At 40.0% G+C, this 21,370-nt stretch overlaps 1 protein-coding gene across 1 annotated transcript in view; it reads left to right on the forward strand.

The window, feature by feature from the left end:
* The window catches only part of MCTP2 (multiple C2 and transmembrane domain containing 2), a 121,057-nt gene that overhangs the window by 98,591 nt on the left and 1,096 nt on the right, over positions 1-21,370 (forward strand). The window contains exons 19-23 of the mRNA XM_082321030.1: positions 865-987; positions 3,871-3,912; positions 15,039-15,148; positions 17,509-17,618; positions 19,957-20,054. Coding sequence (XP_082177156.1) covers positions 865-987; positions 3,871-3,912; positions 15,039-15,148; positions 17,509-17,618; positions 19,957-20,054 — 483 coding nt within the window. The remainder of the gene's footprint in view (positions 1-864; positions 988-3,870; positions 3,913-15,038; positions 15,149-17,508; positions 17,619-19,956; positions 20,055-21,370) is intronic.

Consider the following 21,370-nt stretch of genomic DNA (forward strand, 5'->3'; position numbering starts at 1 on the left):
TGCAGTTTGGCTTGGTATCTTTTTTTTGGAAAATCCGAAGCACTTTTTAAATCCCCATCATGTTAGTTACATGTTTTACTGATCTGATTTGCAGAACAGAACTTCAAAATTTGGCTTCTGGTTTTGCTATTAGTGGATTGTCAGATAAGACTCCAAATGCACAAACTCATACCGTTTCTGGGCAGAGATACTCCAAGCAACCAGCGAAATCAGAATATGCTGTGCTAAAAAATGGCAAGGGTATGGGAATGGAGACTAGGCTTGCTGGATCCCTGTCCAAAATGATGCCTCACATGCAACCTAGAGCCTTGCCTCCTGGAAAGTGATAGTCCTTTCTCTGTGCTGCTATGCCAAGAACGTAGGTGGATTAACGGTGAAGATGCATTTGCTGATCATCCTCTGTGGAGTGACGAGGGAGCTGGATGGCTCCTGTTGCACAAGAGGAAGAAACTCTCCTCTAGCCAGTGAAAGACCCCCTGGCAATTAGAGTTTGATGAAGTGAAGCAGGTTTACCTCTATAAGTGGGTCTGTTCTGCGCTAGCACTAAGGACAAAGGGCTTTCAGGCTTGAGGGGGTCCCAGGAAGGAGTGAATAAAGCCTTCAGACTAACCTTATGTTCATGGCCTTGTACTTCACCAGATACAGGGGAGGAGAAGCTAACAAATGGCAGCCTAATGGATTCAAACAGAATAGAAAGAGAGCATGCTTTGCAAGGAGATTTTCTTTGCCAAAATAATAATATGAATGAGGTTAACAGAGATTCAAGGATGAATGTACATAGGGATAATGACTGAAAGGCTTTCTTGTATGTCTTTCTCTTTAAACACTCGTATGTATTCCCTTCTGTTGCTTTATTTCTCCCAGGTATTTGTGGTCACCGTATGGAGTGTGGAACTGTACATGGTGCCCCTGTTTCTGCTGGTGCTCTTTGCGTACAACTTCTCCCTCGTCAAGACAGGGAAGGTCAACAACACCCAAGATGCCCAGGCAAGTAAAGTGGCAGTAACATTTCTGGCAGCCCCAGCTTGAATTTGCCCTTGAGCGAAATGTCATGCATTTTAATGGTTTTAAGCTAGTTGTGTTGCTAAACAGCATTTTTATTTCAAAGTTACTGAAAAGAAACCTCAACCCTCTCAATTTTCATCATTCAATTCAAGCAATAAAGCATTCAGAGTAGTAGGAGAAGATGACGAGACTGTGTGGGAGGGGGATTCCACTTACTAAATAATTACAAACCTTTTTAACTAAGTTGAATTAAGAAAGACTTACAAAACTACAAGTTCCTAAAACCCGTGCCCCTACTGCTCTTACGTTTTGCATCACACTGATGATTCATGATTCACAGAAGAGGAAAGTCAATGGAAGCTAAAAGAGAAGTTAGTTGTTTTTAGACCTTGTCATGCGGTCTGAGACTTTAAGAAGACCTTATTCCTCCTCCCCATCCCCCACTTTTAAATGACAAATGCTTTTTTTTTCCCAGAAATTTAGCCTTCAGTTTTTTAACTTGATCTAGGAGAAAAAAAGATTTAAATACAAAAATAGTTATGTATGGAAAAGTGCTACTATTGGGGTATGAAATGATGTTTGATGTTGACCACTGTCTTTACTTACATAATGATGGTAACTACAGTCAGAAATGAGAGTAAACTCATGGATGTCCATAATATTCTGTTTCTAAATGCGTAAGAAGCGCAGTAATGAAATACAGGCCTAATTATAGCTTCCTTCTAACTTTTCATCAAAATATGATTGTCATTTGTACCCACGAAGAATACCTTTACCCAAACAAATTAAGTGGATTTTATACGAAGAAATAATATCCTAGACTTAAAAAGGTCAATAGCTGGTTTATTAGTTTTAGCAAGAAAAGTTGCTCCTAGTTCAGTTTTCATCCATTCCCAAGTGAAAAAAAGATTGTTAGAAAATAGGGAAAGTTGCATTATCCAGACCAGGACATAGACTTGATTTGAAAACAAATGGTAAAAGAAATGCTTTTCTCCTATTTTAGCCAAGTTCAGAATAACATAGAAAGATATTGTGTGTCTTCAGTGACTATTTTATTTCGTCAAGAAAATGAGAACTTCCCATGTGGGAGAATCCCAGGCAAACAGATGTTTTTGGGTTTTATACAAAAGACAATATAAAATAATAATAACAACTTGCCCAGGAAAAAATACACAGAGAATACCTTCTACCACCCGTCACTCATCCTGTGGTGATTTTGTTGCATGCTCAGGTGAGGACAGTCTCACATAAGTCAGCAAAATTGAGCAGTACATCATTTAGGTGGACAGTACAAAAAGGCTATATATGAAAATACAGGTTAATTGTAGTGATCCTGAAGAAAGGCCCATCAGAATGTTGGCCCTTTTCCTGTCACACATCCTGCGAGCAATGCGATGCTGTGAAATTCAGGGGTGCATTTTGCATAAGCAAAGTTACACATCTACCTAAGTGCTTTGCAGGATTGGGATCATATGGAACAAGTAGTCAAAGTGCCTTTAATATTACCTGATTTCTTTTTTATGTGTGTCTATGATTCTAACCATCTGTAGGTCAAAAATAGACAATCAGATGCTACTTCTAGTCGAATCTGTCCTGCAGATGAGAAAAGGTTTTCTTCAAAATACCGATGCTTTTTACACAGTCATTTATTTATTTTTTGCTTCTTCAGGCCTTGGCTTCATGTGCCCTACCTTTGGTTTTTGTGTGCCAGCATGCACATTTCATATGTATAGAGGAATGCAAGCAACAGTCTTTGCAAAAGTAGACCTCAAATTCTCTCCAATTTCTGTGCTATAAAATGGGAATAACAGTATAAACCTTGTACGCATGATCTAGTTGCCAGGAGCCTAAATTCATGAATATTGGTAAAATGGTTTATGATTTACAGATGGGGAGCTTCTATAGAAATGTAAACCATAATCAGTGTTAATTCAGCTGCTCAGGGTATTCCAAAGAGCTAAACAGTAAATCTGGGTATCTGAGCTCTCAGTACCTTCTGCATACTAGACTGAACTGCTTTTTTGTGGGGGAAGGGAGAAAAAACAAACAAACAAACAAAACCCAACAAAAAAACCAAACCAAAAAACAACTCCCCAAAACTTCCAAATCCAAAACATCTTTTATTGTGATTCTTCACATTCTTTGCATGTTTGCTGTATTTAAACTTGTAGTACACCGATTCAAATGTACCTATTAAATAACCAAGAAAAACTTGGAGGACCCTGTTAAAGGCTCAGCTTATTAAATACCTGAATTGAAAGCAAAGTGCTCCTAATTTCAAGGCTTAGCCAAGTCTTTTGTTTTCTCCCCTACCTGTCAGCATAGAAGTTAAAGGGAGGAAATAATGCTGCATAGAAATCTGACTGTGATTCGTGAGATTGATTATGTTCATACTAATGTATTTTCTAAAGTCTAATGTTTCAGTAATGGCCCTAAAGGGAGGGAGCAGTCATTGTAGCAGTGAGGATGGAACAAGTTGAGTATAAAGTCCTCAGCCTTGACATACCGGTTGGTTCATTTGTCAAACTAAGAACAAAGCTGTTTACAGACAATAAAAGTTGGCAATGAATTTGAAAGCCTGTTGCCTTCAAACTACTGGACACAGCCACTAATGCTTTATTTAGACTTAAAATTTGTATAGAGTATTGCATGCTTTGTTCAGGGTATCACAAAAAAAAAAAGGAGTCCTTGAATACAAAATGTTATTTCTGAAAGGTGAAAGTGGTGGGCTTTTTGATGACTTGCAATAGAAGTGGGAGAAAACTGTGTAATGAAATGATGTGGGAGTATCATAAGCTTTTTGAACGTTGCCTGTCACTGAAAAATAAGTGTAATGTTTTGTAATATGGACATCTGCTTTTGCAGGAGCTTATGGGCTTGGATGAAGATGAGGATGAAGATGATAAGGTAAGCATATCTCATGACAGAGTTAGCTAGAATCAGAAGGAACATGGGAGAGCACAAACCCACCATCCTATCTCCATGAGATCTTTATTTACTATCTGTATTAACCGGGAAAACAATTGTTGCCAGTTTGCTGATTGGCAAATTCGAAAGTACAAAAAGATTGGTTTGTATAACATTTAACAGTGGCGTTACCTACGTGAGACCCCTGAACATTAATTGAATCTGAGCAGTCCCCAGTTTGTGCTTGAAATTATAACAAGCACGTGTTCATGTATGTACACTTATACGCATGTGTACAGGTGGACGAGGTGCAAAGACATTCATGAGTGTGTAAAATCTCCCATCACTTCCATTTCGAGTGTTGGATGACATTCTGTACTCATGGCTTTCCCCAAATGATTTGGCATTTCCATTTCTGTAGGCCAGAATTGGTGTGGTTTGTGGAGGACTGGTTAGAATTTTCTCAACGTTTCTTTCAGAGCCTGGGGAAAAAATGGTTTTAGTTCATCGGCTGAAATGTAGAAAGAACTGGAATTAGCAAGGCCTGTTTCTTATTTTATTGGAGTGTACTTACTCATTCTTCTCACTATGAAAAATTCATTGGATTTTTTTTCAAGTTTATCAAACCACAGTGACAAATGATAAAAGGATTAGAGAGCATGACATACGAAGAAAGATTAAGAGAACTTAATGTATACAGCTTGAAAAAACATAAGTAAGTGAAGGAGGATCTGATAATCTATAAATACTTTAAAGCTAAAAGGTGAGGAATTATTTAACAAGCAACAGCATGCAAAGGAACATTAGCTGTTAGGAAGAAAATGTTCACAAAGTGATGTGAAACTTTCAAATTGCATACTAAGTTAATAAGACTCTTCTTGAATATTCTGTGTTTTAAGAGCGTTACAGTGAAATTGTTGATCATTGAGAAGTAAGTCAATACCACCGTTAGCAAGTGCACCTTAACTCTTCTGAGTCACAGACAGTAGAATTGAAGCTCAGCAGACTAATTGATGGGAATAGTTATTTAAATTTAACCTGCTCTTCTGCGGTGGTTACATTTTAATGAGCAACCAGAAATCCATCAAAGTTATAAAGTGAACTTTAGACAATCTAATTGAATTACAGGTTTCTTGCAACACACAATAGTTGTTTAAATGTTTTCGTTTATAATTCACTCTTTGCATTGTAAAATTGGTCAACTAGATGGACCAATATCTGGAACTCATTGGAAGTTGCTAAATGAGAGTTGCATCTTTTTCAAAGGAATACTGTGTATCTCTAAAAGTTGATAATTTCTATTTTGTGGGTACTCAAAACTAGACACCTGTAAACATTGACCCTACATCTTATTTGTGTGATGCCTAAAGGTGTAACTTATTCACTGGAACCAATCCCATTTACTTTCTTCTTTTTTAATATTCATCTTTTTCATTTGCAAGTGCTGAGGTGGGAAAAAAAAAAGTAAAAATGTATAAAATAGGTATTTAATCCTCTGTTTCCTGTGCTGTACAACAGATTCATTGCTGCAAAGCCAAAATTTTCTAGGTTACATTTACCCTAGATTTGACTCCAGTGACTTTGGTTCTCTCTATAAATACAACTGGGTCACTTAAATGTGGATCCAATCACTTGCATTTCTGCAGCCCGTGCGCACACACACACCCCAACAACTTCACTGTCATTCTTTTTCTTGGTTTCTTTTAATGAAGTATGCAGGTTTGGGAAAATTTCTGAGAGTCAATGCTGAGCTGCTGCTGATTTGGCCCTACCATTTTGTAATCAGCATTGCCTCTATCTCCATTTCATGTATGCACACAGTGACTCTTTGAAATGGAGAGCTGGTAGCACTGGTTAAAGCTACTTGCAGTAGATGCCTCCAGCAGGCTTTCTCATCAAGATAACACTTTATATCCCAACATTACGGCAATGATAATTCATAACTTGTATTAATTGATATACTAGTGTTACGGGTCTATGGAATTCTGACACAGAATTACCAGGAGAGACAATTGCCAGCCACTCCATGTGTCCCATGCCAAGTGTCGTGCAGCACTGCCTTAATGTCTTTGTCCTGTCCTGGGTATATCCCCTTTGCATCAGTGATGGACCGTGGTTACACTCTGATGACTTGCATCTTTAAGTACATTGGGTTATTCTAAGGGACTTTTCCAAGTCTGAGGGTGGCCAATGCGTGCTAGGGAGTGTAAGAAAAATGTAATTTTATGACATTATCTCATGGCAATGTCAACATTTAAACAGAGAACTTTACTTTAAAAAGAAGTCTGTGTATTTTTTTTTCCGCTCTAGTACAAGAGCTCCTAAAGTTGGAATCTGCTAGTTGGGTTGTGGTACACGAGGTCACTGTTTCTGTTTCCTATCATCGTGCTGTATCAAAATACTCACACACATAGCCTTCCTGGGTTCTGCTGCATGTTAGACATAACAGACCATGCTTCTGGGAATTGTAACACACCCTCTAAGAGATGGACTGTTTACAAATTATAAATACACAGACGCTGAGTTCAAAAACCCAAGAGCAGATTAACTCCCTCCACCTAAACTATCTGTCTTAAATGACAGGGCTTAATTGCCAACTCCCCCTTTCTTTTCCCCTCTCCCCTTCCCAAACACCAGCATGGAGGACTGTAAAAGATAAGAGAGCTCTGTCCCTTTGGCACAAGCTGTTGGGTGGATGAATGCCTGCTCGGATTCATGCCATCTTGGACATAGAGTTCAGGCTGTGTCATGTCAGCTCTGGGGTCTGTCAGGCTGTCTGAATAAGGTTTGTATTAAAATTACATTACTGAAACTTCTTTCTCCCACCAGTAGAAAGGTATAGACAAGTTACATGCAGCTCAGAATGTAAGTTCTCTGATCATTGACCATTTATATTTATTTTACTTTTTTTTTTTTTCCTCTTTTTTGACAAAGACTGCAGAGCTTCACAAGCAGACAGTTACCTTGTTGAATGAGTGTATCAAAACACCAGACTGGAAAGAGTCTTGGAGTCTTCTCATGATCTTAAGTTGTCTGGATAAAAGTTTGCGTCTCCTCCAAATCAGACAAAACTTAAATTACTACTATTTCCAGGTCTGGTAACTGATTCAAAAGAAAATCAGAGGCAAAACTAAATCAACAACTATTCAATTTTTTTTTTTTTTTTTTTTTTTGAGTTTTTCTGTCTGGTGGTGAGCCATCGTAGGCCTGCTTGGCTAGTGGGATGTAATAGGGAAGGATCAGATGACACTGTGGCTTTAAGACAAGTTATCTGGCAACATCCAAGAAATGTTTAGTATCTCATGTATTGGAAAAAGAGAATTGGGAAAAAGTCCCCAAACAAGAAAAATCCAATGTTTCTAATGTAGGAAATTCTCTGTCAAAAATAGGTACCAAAAATATACAAAGTTTTATGAGCACAGTTCAAAAAGACTCCAGCTGAACAAATTAAAGTCAAATTCATCCAGTAGCAAACAGCTGACATTTTCCATTTGAGTTAGATTCAGCATGTGGAAACCTTCCGTATGGATCTTATTTGTACGGGTGGATTGCGATGAAAATTTCATTAATTTTCTCCACTGTAAAGGTCAGTAATTGAAACATGAACCAAGAGTCTATTGTGTAAGATGCTATATCCTCATACTTAAGAAAGGTCATTCAAGACAATATCATCTCATTGTTTTCTTCCCTGAAAGTATAAATAATTTCATTAGTTTTCCTTTTTTCTCTTCAATACAACAATTGCAATATAATATTTCAACATCTCCTATTAAGATTGCTGAAGAGAAATGATGGTAAATACTTGAAAATACCCCATGATACAGAGTGTATGTTCAGACTAACAAGGAGCACCCACCTTCTCCACAAAATTATGGGCAAGATTATGTCCTAAAAAAACCCACAAGGTGTGTTTTTGTGCAGGTGTGAACTCCCTTAAATTTCTGCTCTTTATTCAGTTGTCTCTTTGCAGCTCCTCTCTCACTGCTTCCTAATGCACAGACCATGAATACGTTAGTGATGGAGAAGCCTAAGGGACAGATTCTGCTACTTGCCTGAGCTCTGGTGAGACCCCACCTAGAGCACTGCATCCAGCTCTGGAGTCCTCAGCACAGAAAGGGCATGGACCTGTTGGAGCGGGTCCAGAGGAAGGCCACAAAAATGGTCAGAGGGATGGAGCACCTCTCCTATGCAGAAAGGCTGAAAGAGGTGGGGTTGTTCAGCCGGGAGAAGAGAAGGCTGTGGGGAGACCTTATTGCAGCCTTTCAATACTTAAAGGGGGCCTACAAGAAAGACGGGGATAATCTTTTTAGCAAGGCCTGCTGCAACAGGACAAGGGGTAATGGTTTTAAACTAAAGGAGAGTAGACTTAGACTAGATATAAGGAAAAAATTTTTCACAATGAGGGTGGTTAAACACTGGAATGGGTTGCCCAGATAGGTGGTAGACGCCCCATCTTGGAAACATTCAGGGCCAGGCTGGATGGGGCTCTGAGCATCCTGATCTAGTTGAAGATGTCCCTGCCCATTGCAGGGGGGATGGACTAGATGACTTTTAAAGGTCCCTTCCATCCCAAAGCATTCTATGATTCTATGCTCAGTGCAAAGCTGGAGGATGGGACACTTGTAAGCGCACATAATCATCTGGTCTTGCAAGCATCTTGACTAAAGTGTAATACAAGTTTCCAGGTATCGCTTAAGATTATAGCTTCTGTAAGTTTTCTCCAAGCTTCTTATTAACCCAATCAACTTCTGGTTAAGACAGAGTGCAGAGGTTGCTCTGGTTGTGCTTTGCTCTTTCCTTGGGAGCCTCCTGTGTACAAGAAAGTAGAAGATAAACGGTCTGTTGTTATTTCTTATTTACACTGCAGCATTGTTTAGGACTGCTCTTATCCATAGGCATTCCATAAATAGGCACAATCCTTGTCCCAGCATCATGACCCGCCCATTCATAAGTTTAGGAGTGATGGGAGAGAGGAGTTGAAAGCAGGGACTTGCAGAGGATTTTTAGGTATCCTGTGGGTGATGGTATGGCTCTCCTCATGTACAAACCTTAGCAGCCCTGTGGCAGTCTAAAATTCTTCCTCTTGCCTTGGAGGTAGGTAAGCTAACACTGTAACTTCTCTAAATCTCTGGAGGAATATTAAGTTGCACTAGGCAGGCCACTGACTGAGCACTTAAACCTCAGGGAGTTCTTGTCCCTTAAAAATTCCAACTATTTGAAATGTTGTTAAAAGTTCTTTTGAATTGGGCAGATGTAAGAATAGGTCTATCTTTCTCCTGTACCCCAAATTGCTAAAGATCATTACCTAGATTATAGATGATGATCCAGTAGTTTAAGTCTAATCACCATGTGATTGTTCTTAGGTCTCATGTATTTCCAGGAGAAAGCACTTATTTTAGCCAAAGTTGTTTTCTTTCCCCTTTTTTAAATCAAAGATGACTGATGACTTTTTATTGCTATTCAGGCTTCTTGTTGCTTCATATGTACATGTTCCTCACCTGAATGATGTTCTATTCTGTTGTGACTACTGGTATTGCTTTAAGACTTGTAGCAATACCACCAGCCTTTGCGTTACTTTACATCCCTATGAAAACATGAACAAGTACAGAAAATGCCTCTTAAACTCCCTGCATTTCACGCCTGTGCAGAGGGAAAGCAACAGAGTTATAACCTAAGCCCCTCACATAAGATTTTTCCTCGGTTGGGCTTAGGAGACTTTTGCTGGTCCTCTGTGCATAGATGAAATTCGTCTAATGTAAGCAAAGAAAGTGTAAGCATTGCTTAACAAGGCATGAGGTGGTCATCTTCTGCGTTTTAGCCAGTGGTCTCCCAGGCTTAGATGTAGGATGATGTGCCCTGCTGTTAAAATGTGTCCTTTTAAGGCTGATAGTGCTCTCCTTCATATCAGTCTGAAATAATTCTATTGGCTCTGGTGGAATTATTCCAGATTTCACACCTTTTTAACTGAGAGCATAAATTGACCTGTATGTGTTGCATTTCCTCTATTTGGTAATTATTTCAAGTACACTCAGATTCGCTAAATTTCCACAGCCAGGCAGGCACATTTGCAGCATGGTGTTAATAAACAAAAAGATCCTGTGATGCACAGTTTCGGGACTGCACAAGGCAATTGCTCAGAGTTTGGCAGCCATCCTCTCCGGGTACCCATCCTCCTGGAAGTGCCGAGAAGCCCTCCTCGACACGCAGCAGACATTGCAGCACAGGGCAAGACAGTGACTCAGCAAGGCAGATTGCTGGGTTGGTTTCAGCCGCCTTTGGCTCCCACCGAAGGCAGGATCCAGTTCAAGGTTGCTGTGGTGACTATTTTCAAAGCTCTGCCTGGAATTCATTTTAGCTACCAAGAGACTGTCTGTCACTCCATGGCTACCACCTCCCACAAGAGCTTCATTCTGCTGCTAGACTGAAGCTGTTAGTGAAGTGTTCCCTGCAGACAATAGAGGCCAGTGGTCTGCTGTTTATACCCAATAAAATCTTTTTGGTTTCAGTAGTTCTTCATCTACGAGTATTTTGGCCTTAAGATGTTGTTTGGCGCAAGTTTTGCTGGGCACCGCTAAGGTTGGTGTTTTGTAGTCTAGCACAGGGCAAGTTGCAAGTGAAATCCAACTTTGGCTAAGTCTGCTTTTCTCTAAATAACTACAGCCTGTTTTTTTTTGGTTTTTTTTTTTTTTTTTTTTTTTTTTTTAAAAAAAAGAACCCAGGGTAATAGTGGAGCAAAAAGGCATGCATGCCTGAACTTTTTTGCTTTCTTTCCCTTTTCCATCCATCTTGTTTGTTGTTCATACACTGGGGAATTAATATCTGGCATGTGGGGTAAATCCTGGTAAAACATTGCCCTATTGTGCTTGTAGCAGCAGTGGCATAATGTGATAGCTTCTGTAAAAAAGCTAAACTTGAAAGTTAGGCCAGCCCAGGGCTAGGCAGACTAACTCTTCGAATTCCTGGCGATATTCAAGATTTTCATTCCCTAGTTGCCTGTATCCTGTTTTCTTCCTCCTTTTGCATTAATCCCTATTTATTTTTTCTCCTCCCCTTTTCCTCATCCTTGCCCCCAAGTGTTCCTCAGCTTCATATATTGAGTTTCCCTTGGCATGCCAAAAATCTGCTGATGAATACCACTTGTTTGAAAGTCGCATGCAAGATTTTTTTCTGCGGGTGTTTTATATGAAATCCAAGCGAGCAAGTATTTAGAACTTGCTCGTGACTTCAAGCCTAAGATTTTAGTTGCGTGCATACGATACTTGCAGTATACATCAGAAATACACTTAGAGAGCAAAATTAAAAATTGTCTGTGCACTTGGAGTGTTGCTTACTGGTTTGGATGTACCCAGAGGAAAAATATCTGAGAGGATAGATTTGAAAAATAGGGAACAGCTTTTTCTGAAGATGAAAGCTATTAGTCACTGAAACAAGTGATCACAAGAAGTAGATCTCCACTATCCAAGTTTTCGATTCAGTAACGGGTGCTTTGCAAGAGCAGAAGCAGTAACTAGTGTTATTTGGTCTTTGTTGCAGAGCAGACCAGACAATTGATAATTTTTGCCTTCAGTCTCTTCTTCCATAGTTCTTATGATTTCCCCTTGCAAGCCCAGCTCTGACCATTGTAGCTTGCCCGTCATGAATTGCCATGTTAATGCTGGAGATGTCCTCTCCTGGCCTGCCTCGTATTTCACACACTTTCAAAGTCTTCATTTTTGGAAGTACCTCAATTTTGCGGTTGTGTGACAGTGTCTTTTGCAACTGTTCCTGAATGTCTGGGAGCAGCATAACATCGTAGGGAAGAGAAGGAATATCACAGAGCTGTAGTAACCCTTTGAGTGCTTTTACATGTCTTATTTATTAACAACTGTTACATATTTCGGAAATAGAAAAATCTAGAAGCACTTTCTTTCAGTATGGCAGAGATTTGGGGTCTCCATTTACAAGTTTAAGTTGATGTACATTAGCTGGACACAAAAGACTTAATTTCTGGATTTGCTGGGTGGTGGTGTTTTTTTTTTTTCTTCCCCTGACATGCTTAATCTTTTGTAAGACCTTTTTTGTGTTTTTGTTCAGGCAATTAATGTAGAAATGAACGTTTCCTAAGTCAGGATATGCAAGGAAGATTTGAAGTAACACACTGATTATATAATTAATTCTCAGTTGTAAATTCATTTTGATGGAGTTAATTCTTTCCCAGAGGCTGAAGACTAGTTTTGGTCCACCCACAGTGCTGTAATCAGCTAAGAAATAAAGAAGAAAAAGGCCTTGAAGGAATGGAAGTTTCATGACCGGTTTTAGGAAAAAAAATGCCAGAAACAGGCAGGATATTTTATTTCTAATTCAAGCAAAAGCTTCTGAGCTGTGATTTTGAACCATGGGTATCCAAATCCTGTTTTCAAGCAGCATAATATATTGAGTCCAAAAGAAATCAGAAAGAACTGATGCCTGAGGAGGATAGAGAAGGGTTATCTGCGTGGTGGGACCTTGTATAGATGGGCAAGTGTGTTTAGTGGAAGATGTATTTAGGATCACTTTTTACATCTTCAACAAATATGGTAATGTTCAAATGTAGCTTTCTGTATGACAGTTCGCATTTACTAATAAACATGGACCAGTGACTGTTGTCTTGATGGACTATGAACTTTCTTACTGTTTCCGACAGTGTTTTGTGAGGTGCTGACTTCAGAAAGCATTAACAGCACTCCAAAACCTAAATAATTTGGAAAATCCCGTTTGTCGTACTTCATTTGTCTGCTTCTCTCTTGCTTAACCAGTGACCTAATCATCCTGTAGATGTGTTTAGACTGCAGGTTTCCAGAACAAAACAATAATAACAAAGAAAAAATGTTGACAAATTTCCAGGATTTTCAAATGATTCCGCACACATATTGCAGTGCATACTGCAAGGGCAGTTGCTAGCCTATTCTACTCCCTAATAACTGATTTCATTTACAGGGTTTTCAAATCCCAGTCTATCTCTGCCTTTTCCTTGGTTGGGCATATTTTTTATTACAAACTGAAAACGCCATTGTCTAGGGGTGATTTTAGCATGCATGCTAAGTAAGAATATGCATGCAATTGTCATCCTAGGAACTGGTAGATTCTGTTTTATTTTCTTAGTCTGCTTGGTGGCTGCAGCAGAAGTTATGTTGTCTTGGTTAAACTGCATTATCACCACATTTCTAAGCTCAATTGAAGATGTGTAAATGAAGTCAGCATGATGCAGATAGAGCTGACAGATGATCTTCCTTGCAACTCTAGGTAGCAAGAGTAGGCTTGCCCTGGAATATCACTTTATCTAAAGTGCTTTCTTTACCCTTCTGTCTGAGTTTGGACAGAATGAAATTCTGACTGGCTGTTTTTCCATGAACTGCTCCCCAACTTCTACTTCCAAGTTTGATGCAAAAAAAGTCAACTATGGCTAAGGGACTGCTGTACCATTCTAGTGAGTGAATAGTTAAATATAATCTTAATGTGTCATTTACATTTGAGCCTAACGAGGTTATAACTGGAGTTGTGTGAAAATGACTTTTTGGTGCTATTTTCACATAAACTGACTATTTATTTATTTATTTTGTTCTGGGGTTATTTCACACCCCAAGGGTTTCATTTTTGTTGGTTGTTTTATTAATGTAAAAATACTCATTTTCACACCCAAATGTGTGATTATTTAAAATGCTGCTTCTATTCATTGTGCACTCACTTGCAACCTAAAGGCAAATATTCAAATGTCTGGAGCTTGATAACTCTGTGGTGGTTTTGGCTGGCTTTTTAAACTCAAGAATTACTGTGAAGAGAAATGTGCAGTAAGTAATTCAAAGGGTTACAAGGTCTGTACTGTCATGTCTGCCTCTCAACATCCAAGGATGGTTCATACGTTTGTCCAGCACACAATGATGTAGTGCGGTGCCCTCTCTGATGCACACAAACCCTCTCACAGCACAGTAGTGCCAAAAGGCTGTAGCAATGAGCCGTCACCTCTCTGGCCCAGTGCAACTTTAAGTGGCCTCTGACCCTCTCTCTTGCATGGAGAAATAACGTGGGTTCACAACACAGAAGTAGAATTGCAGCAGTGTTGATCCGAGCATCTCTGGCCCTTGCTTACTCCCACCCACCCTTTCCCTTGCCCTGGCAGCTGAGGACCATGGAGAACATGGATGTAACTTGCATTTTACCAGCACCTCCCCTCTCTGGGCACTGACTGGTTAAAACACAACTTAAAATGTCTTTTTGCTAAATTGGGCTGATTTTGGAGAGTCTAAATGTGATGTAAAATCAGTGTCCAGGGCTCTGCATTTTGTAATATGTGAATGTTTTGCTGATTTCTTGCTAGAATATCTGCAACCACACCAATTTGCATGCCTGTATGTGTGTTAGATTGCTGGCAAAGAAATGCTGAATGCTGATAATTGTATACTGATTTCCAAGGCTGATTTAAGTAATTTTGATTTTTAATTCATTCTGTGCTTCCTTTTTATTTCTGCACATGTGTAGTAATGTCCTGTAATGTTGTTGCCTAAAATAAGCAGTAAGAAATGAAGTTCTGAGATGGCTGCTGTAAAAGGAAAATTACATTTTTTCCTTTGATTCTTTTTTTTTTTTCAGTAAAAGAATAAGTCTCTGTATGCAGAATGTTCAAAAAAAATGTTGTATTCATTATCGTGCTGCTAATTTATATACAGAAAACAGCATGGCTGTTGGGAGCCTACAAAGCTCAGAAAAGTGATATTCAGAAGTTCTGCACAAGAATATTCTTGTTCTTGAGAAGCATTGAGCACCCAGCCCTCCCCTACAGGTCAACTGGACTCAGGGGTGCTCAGCATCTCTTCTGGTTTGGCAGGCAGCTGGGTTCTTCAGTGAAAGCCTGGTTTGAAATCCTGCTGTCAATTTGTGTTAGAAGATGTAGAAACCTCTGCCCGTGTGCTGAGGAAGAGGAAGAAAATATAGGGAACTATACATCTTCATGTTAGTTGTATGTGATAAACCCAGGGTGTGTGTTCTCTCCTTCCTTCAGTGATATACTGGAGTTCATGGATCCATCAGCAGTACTGGGAATCTTTCTTCACGTGAACATGTTAACAAATACTGAATGTATAAAAAGTTTTGGTTTTCCTTTTTTTTGTTAGGAATCTGAGAAAAAAGGATTAATTGACAGAATCCACATGGTCCAAGAGATCATCATAGCTGTTCAAAGCATCCTAGAAGAAATAGCATCATTTGGAGAGAGGATCAAAAAGTAAGTGATAAATTTTTCTTGCTTAGCCATGATTTGCAACGAAGCAGAGCCAGAAGGATTAAGGTGGAGTGAATGTCTTGCTCCAAAAATGACTGCAAGGTGCAGCATGAGAACCTGGCCAGTCCCACTGCTGCTTCTTCTCTTAGAGTCTTTTACTCCAAAAACCTTTCCAAGGTATAGAGAAGAGGAGAAGCCATGTGCTCTACTGATGTAGCCCTCATATTTGCCCAGATTTCTGGTCTTGTCTGTTTGTAATGGGGTAGGGAGTCATGATGCCACACAAAGGAAAATATTGCTTGAAGATGTGGGTGCAGAAGTATCAGGCATTTTTTTTCCTTCACAGAAAGTAAGTAGGAACTGATGGTTGATGCCTTTCCCACGCCCTCCCTGCCCTGGCCTTGTTAAAGGGGTTACCAGTCACTTATTTCCCTGTCCAGCGCATTGATGTTCTTCTGTCTTTACCATTTTGAGCTGTCTGCTTCCTGCTGGTGCCACGAGGAAGCCTGAAGGGGGTTTTCTGGGCCTTGTTGCAAGGGGAGGCACATAGGGTATTCCTGACCTTACAAAGGAGGGAGGTGAAAAGCCTAAAAAAAAAATCCCCCACACAAACTTTTATAACCCAGTCTTTACTGGAGTTTAATTGACCCACATTGTTTTCTGTTTTGAACACAGTGATGGTTTGTGATCGAGCCACACTTTAATGAAGAGCTGGGTTCAAGCTAAAAATACAGCAAACGCGTGTGCTGTGGTTCCATGCCGGACACCCCAGCTGGGGTGGAAGTGGCCCAAAGATGTATTCCAGTCTATGAACAGGGCACTGTTCTGCCCAGCTGCATGGCAGGAAGACTCCAAGTGCTTAAACACTATTAATTCTTGTATTCATTTTGGTAACAATGGTCTTAAAGAACACACTGGGTATTAATGTGGATGCCCGATGTAATTTCAGAAGAATTCCATTGTAACTCAACAGTAATGTACCATTAAAAAATTGCCACCAAAGTTTTTCTGTAAGTGACAAACTGAATTGTGCTACAGTTTCCGTCTGTCACTCTAGTTATACAATCATAGGGAGTTTTAATAGTTTAACTGAATTGAGCTGTTTTGCTATTTTTTTTTTACTTTAACTTAAGCTACGTTGATTGATAATGATGGGTCCTCTCCCACCTATCTTTACTTAATATTTAATACATCTATTGAAGCTTAAAAGTAATTCTTTTAGCCTCCTATTAATTTTATCTGTCAAGGGACGTTCATCTTATTTTATAGCCTGATAAGTGGTCCACGTTCATTCTCTCTTCTTCCTACTCCCCGTCATCATGATGTGATGAAGTTAGCAGACAGATTGTATGAAACAGAGATGCCCAGATATGTAAATCCACCAATGGACTAATTGGCATTCCTGTAGTCAAGGTATCTCGATGTTTGGTTCATGCTGTAGAGATGTATCTTACAAGGGCACAGGAGAACAAAATAACATCAAAGGTGTGTTTGCAACAGCTGCTCACCTTAAGTCCATTGCGGTCTTACAGACAAGTGGTCTGAGTGAAAGGAAGTCCTGTTTTGTGCTGCAATGCTGCAAAAGTCTGAATGACTGTAATAACTGAGCCTCTTGAGAGTGCTCCCCTTGGGAATAATCTGATGCAGGTTCGTGGTGTGCAGAAGTTTGGACTGCTGCTAGCATACTGTAGCTTACCCAAGACAGCCTCCTATATACAGTGTAGTAAGGAATTGTTGAAAACATAAGGAAATGGAAGCAAACATATAAATATTAAGAGAGATTTATATAGAATATTATTCCCTAATAGTATACAGAGAAGTGACTTTACTTTTTCAAGGTTAAGCATCAGTCATAATTAATCCATTCCAATTTATTGGCGGGGTTGAGTCTGGCTACCTGCCACGTTTGAGTCACTCACTGACACACATCCCATGTCATCTCCACTGTGGCCCAGTGAAGCCAGTTCAGATGGCTCGCACCTGCGGCATGGCCTCATCTCCAGATCAGATAATTCGCCCATGAATAATGGAGAGCTGACCAGTGAGCAGAGATGTGTAACAAGTGTGACATGTATAAGAAGAAACAAAAACAACTCACTACATGCCTAACAACTTCACTGAGCTCCTCAGAGACTATCTTCTCTCTCCTTATCATGATATCTGCCTCTCAGATATCCCTCTTAATCCATTATAGCATCCAGATGCAGGAGTCTGCTTATACACCTTCCAAAGGGTCTGCAATTTACAGTGCATTTTAAAGTGCTGAGCACTGCAAAGAGGTCATTAAATTATTACTGGGTAGCAGAGTACAAGCAGTGTCCAAGAGCAGAAACATTGAGAAGGGTTATTGTTTTTCTTTACAGTATATTCAACTGGACGGTGCCTTTCCTCTCTGTCCTGGCCTGCTTGGTCCTGGCAGCAGCAACAGTCATTTTGTATTTTATACCACTGAGGTACATTATTTTAATCTGGGGTAAGTACTCCACCGTGTCTCATTTGCATGTAATAAATACAATACATACCTACAGAATGAAATCAAACAAGCTTTAAATGACTTGTTACACAGACAATCAAGTGCTGTTGCTTAGAGGTGCATAAATATGCTATGAACTTCTTAAAAGTTACCATTTTTCCACCCCCGGGTGATCCGATGATCTGTTTTTCTTAGGGTTCTTTATAATGTTCCAACAGCACCACAAGAAGAGCATTAGTCTAGATAAGCTACTTTCAATTTTATTATTATTCTGCAGGAGAGTAATTAGCTTCCTCGTTCTGGGTCCCCTGGTTGGGAAATAGTAGGGAGTGGACAAGATGTGTTTGAAGAGCTGGACCATGGAGGCCTGGACCCTGGGAGCCTTTCGGGTCTTAACTCCCCTGCAATCAGGAGGAGCAGTGCGCCCAGTACCTCATGGTCCAATAGGAGGCACTGAGCATCTCTTTGCGTCATGGGTTGGAAAGTATTTGTATGAAGGTGCATTATGAAGTAAAAGAGGAGCTTTTAAAAATGAAAACTTTCCTGGTGGTGTTATGAAGAAGAGTAAGATGGCCTTTCACAAAGGGAGATGTCATTCCAGCTGCTGAAGACTTTCTTCATGTCAAAATGGCCTTCTATCTTATTTAGCGTGATAGCTTTTATCTCAGCCTTGAGGTACAATGGCTGAGAACATAGTGCAGGTAATCATCACCGAACCACTGAAGCTCAGCCCCAGTGTGGCTCTGGGCTGTAGGGACCCCTTGTCACCCTTCCAGGGCTGAGCCATCTGCTGCTGTCTTGGCTCTCCTGGATGCAGAAAAATAAGGGAATGAGAAGGTGGCAGTACAAAAAGCCACTCTTGGGCAAAAAATAAATGAAATAAAGGATTAAATCAAACAAAAGAAAGGGCAAAATGGAAGGAGAGAAATTGCTAGGAGTAAAAAGTTCAGTAACAAAATATTGCTGTTCTTGTATGGAAGACATGGTGAGTACATGAAAACTATACATCCGTTCAACATCATCTAGACTGACAGGGCCTTCAAATATGATACATGTTAAACAACTACCCTGTGGCAAGGCCTCAAAAGACCTTATGGTATTTTCTGTTTTTTAAAAATCAGGTACACAGAAAATTGTGTTGGCATTTTGCTACAAGTATACGGCTTAAAAGCTGAATCTCAGACGTGAAGCAGGTACATTTCAGAGAGAGGAGAAGGCTGGAGCAGCCATCACATTTGAAATCACTTTCAGGGAAACTACTATGAGATTTTGGACAGGGGCATGATGGAATTGAATGCTGTATTATGATCCTCAGACGCAACCAGCATTTGAATTTTTTTGCTATTCTTTAAAATGGGTTAGCTGATTTTCTTCACCTAATGATCCTTTGCTCTTCTACCACACCTTTACGTAGCCACGCTACTAGTTGCTATTTCTCAGTGGGGAAATGGTGGCAGTAGGGTGTTAAGTGGCTGTATTGGCATAAGGGGAGAGCTGGGAAGGGTGCTCAGGCCTCTTGCTTTCTCGTCCCAGTCCATGTAATAGAGATGGTGCTGGCTGAGGACTACTTATCGCTCCGTTTCCTCAAAGGCAGGAGAAGAGAAGACCTCATGATCTCCGCAATAACATGAACAATACACTCCTATGGATCTTCTCCCACCAGGGATCACTTCTGGTAGCTGAAGCATAACTAAGTCCATGGAGAACACTGATAGCACTGTTGCTGCAGTTAATAAACCAAATTATTCACCCTGCGACCAAAATAAAGTAAACCTTGTGATAAGTTTTTAGTTTCCCACAGCATCGTAATATGACCAACTTGGTGAATCTGGTTCTGCAAACAGAGGACAAGCTATAAGACATGGTGGGGAAGGGAAGCTTTCATTTTCAGAAGAAATGGAAGGAAAAAAGTCTTTATCATCCTGCCCAATGCTTTTCAGAGCCCCGCCGTTCCCTAGGCATGAGGAGAGGGAATGTCTTTGGTCATGTGGAATAGCAGATTTAACAGTAGTCTCAGCTACAAATTTGTATGTTCTCCCCACAATATCCCCCAGAATAAATGCATGCTGCAATCTTTTTTTGCCACGTTGTTGACAACAGATGATCCCCAAAGTAGAGAAATAGCTTTATAAATAATGCCCTCTACTTCCTCCAGGAGGCACCTGTGAATGGTTCCCCATGACAGGGAATATGTGTGTGGCTTTAAGTCTGAGGCACTGTTTTCACACTAATTTTTACTTGTGAATTCCTTTTCCCTTTTTCACTTTGCCTGAACAATTTAGGAGAAAGGGAATAGAAAGGGGTTGTATTATCTTGTTTGCTTTTTTTTTTTTCCTAGGCATAAATAAATTTACTAAGAAGCTTAGAAATCCCTACGCCATCGACAATAATGAGCTACTAGATTTCCTCTCCAGGGTACCATCTGATGTTCAAAAGGTAGGTAATGAATGGCCACCGCCAACAGAGGCAACAAGCGGCACTAAGAGCGGCTGGGTGCTCTGCTTGGCGAATACGATGCCAGTGCACTTTTGAATAATGGAGATAAGGAATCGGGGAAAATCCACAAAGGGAGGGAGGGGAGGGTGTTTAGAAGAGAGGGGAGCCAAAATCCTTTGTCAGAAGCATAAAATGATTGCAGAAAAATTATCCTGAAAAGACCTACTTAAAAATGATCTGGAAAATCACCCAGCATGGTTACTGAACTATGGTTTCCGTCACCTTTCTGCTCTGGTATTTGTACGGAGGGAAGAGAAAAATAGTCTTTTTGATAGAGATAACCATCCAAAAGGAATTGCTGAATTCTCCCTTTTCTCAAGATGGAGGGGGGGAGGCATTATTTCCGTGACTTTGTGCTTGCTGTGGTTTTTTTCATATCAGCTGTCCCTCAAAATTCTTCCTCCCCACCCACCTTGAACTCCAGGCCTCCCTTGGACTATGCTCTGCTCATCTTTTTCTTTAGAGAAAGCCTTGAGATGTGTATAAAATACTCTGCGGTTGATCAGATCAATCTTCTACCATTATGGAATTACAACTTTTAATCTAACCAGAATCTATCCTCCCTCAATTTCAGTCAAGTCTCGTCTCTTTTCATATTTCTTTTAAACAACAACACTGTCTTCAGTAGTCTCGCCTATCTTCCTGGAAATGATTTGAACAATAAGTCCTTTAGAACGTCAAGATCTGTTTATTTCTCTTGGAGGAAGGAAAATAGTCTTGCTGGGTAACGAAGCCACAAGATATAAAGGATTCTTTCTTTTGTTTTAATCAACTGAATCTGTGTCCTCAGGCCCTGATCCCAATGCCCTGGATCCCACTGATATTGTACCTTCCTCTGTGAATCGTGGTACTTTCACAGTGAGGTGCTGCTCACTGTGAATAAGGGGATCACAATCTTGCCTATAGTGATTTTACTCTGTTGGAGACAGAAAAATAATTGCCCACATGCAGGGTTGAGGCATCTGGTAGAAACAAGGTTGGAAAAGGCTTCTGGTGACATTTATTTCAAGAGGCCACCAGATTGGTTGATGGCAGCACTAATAATTTGAGAGAAATCTCACCATAGACTAGTGGGAGGAAAAATGCTAAACAGAAATGATCATAGAGATATTAAGCTTCAGTGTATTTTTATTTTTTGTCATTGCTCTTGTAGAGCATGCTGGATTTGCAGTGGTGGTTTGCATATGCCCTTTTAGTGTTTATGTTTAAAGATAAGCTGCTTTTCTATTTATGCCTTATTTAACATTTACTTTTAT

Source organism: Platalea leucorodia, assembly GCF_965183815.1.
Source record: "Platalea leucorodia genome assembly, chromosome: 9".
In the NCBI taxonomy this organism is placed as follows: Eukaryota; Metazoa; Chordata; class Aves; order Pelecaniformes; family Threskiornithidae; genus Platalea; species Platalea leucorodia.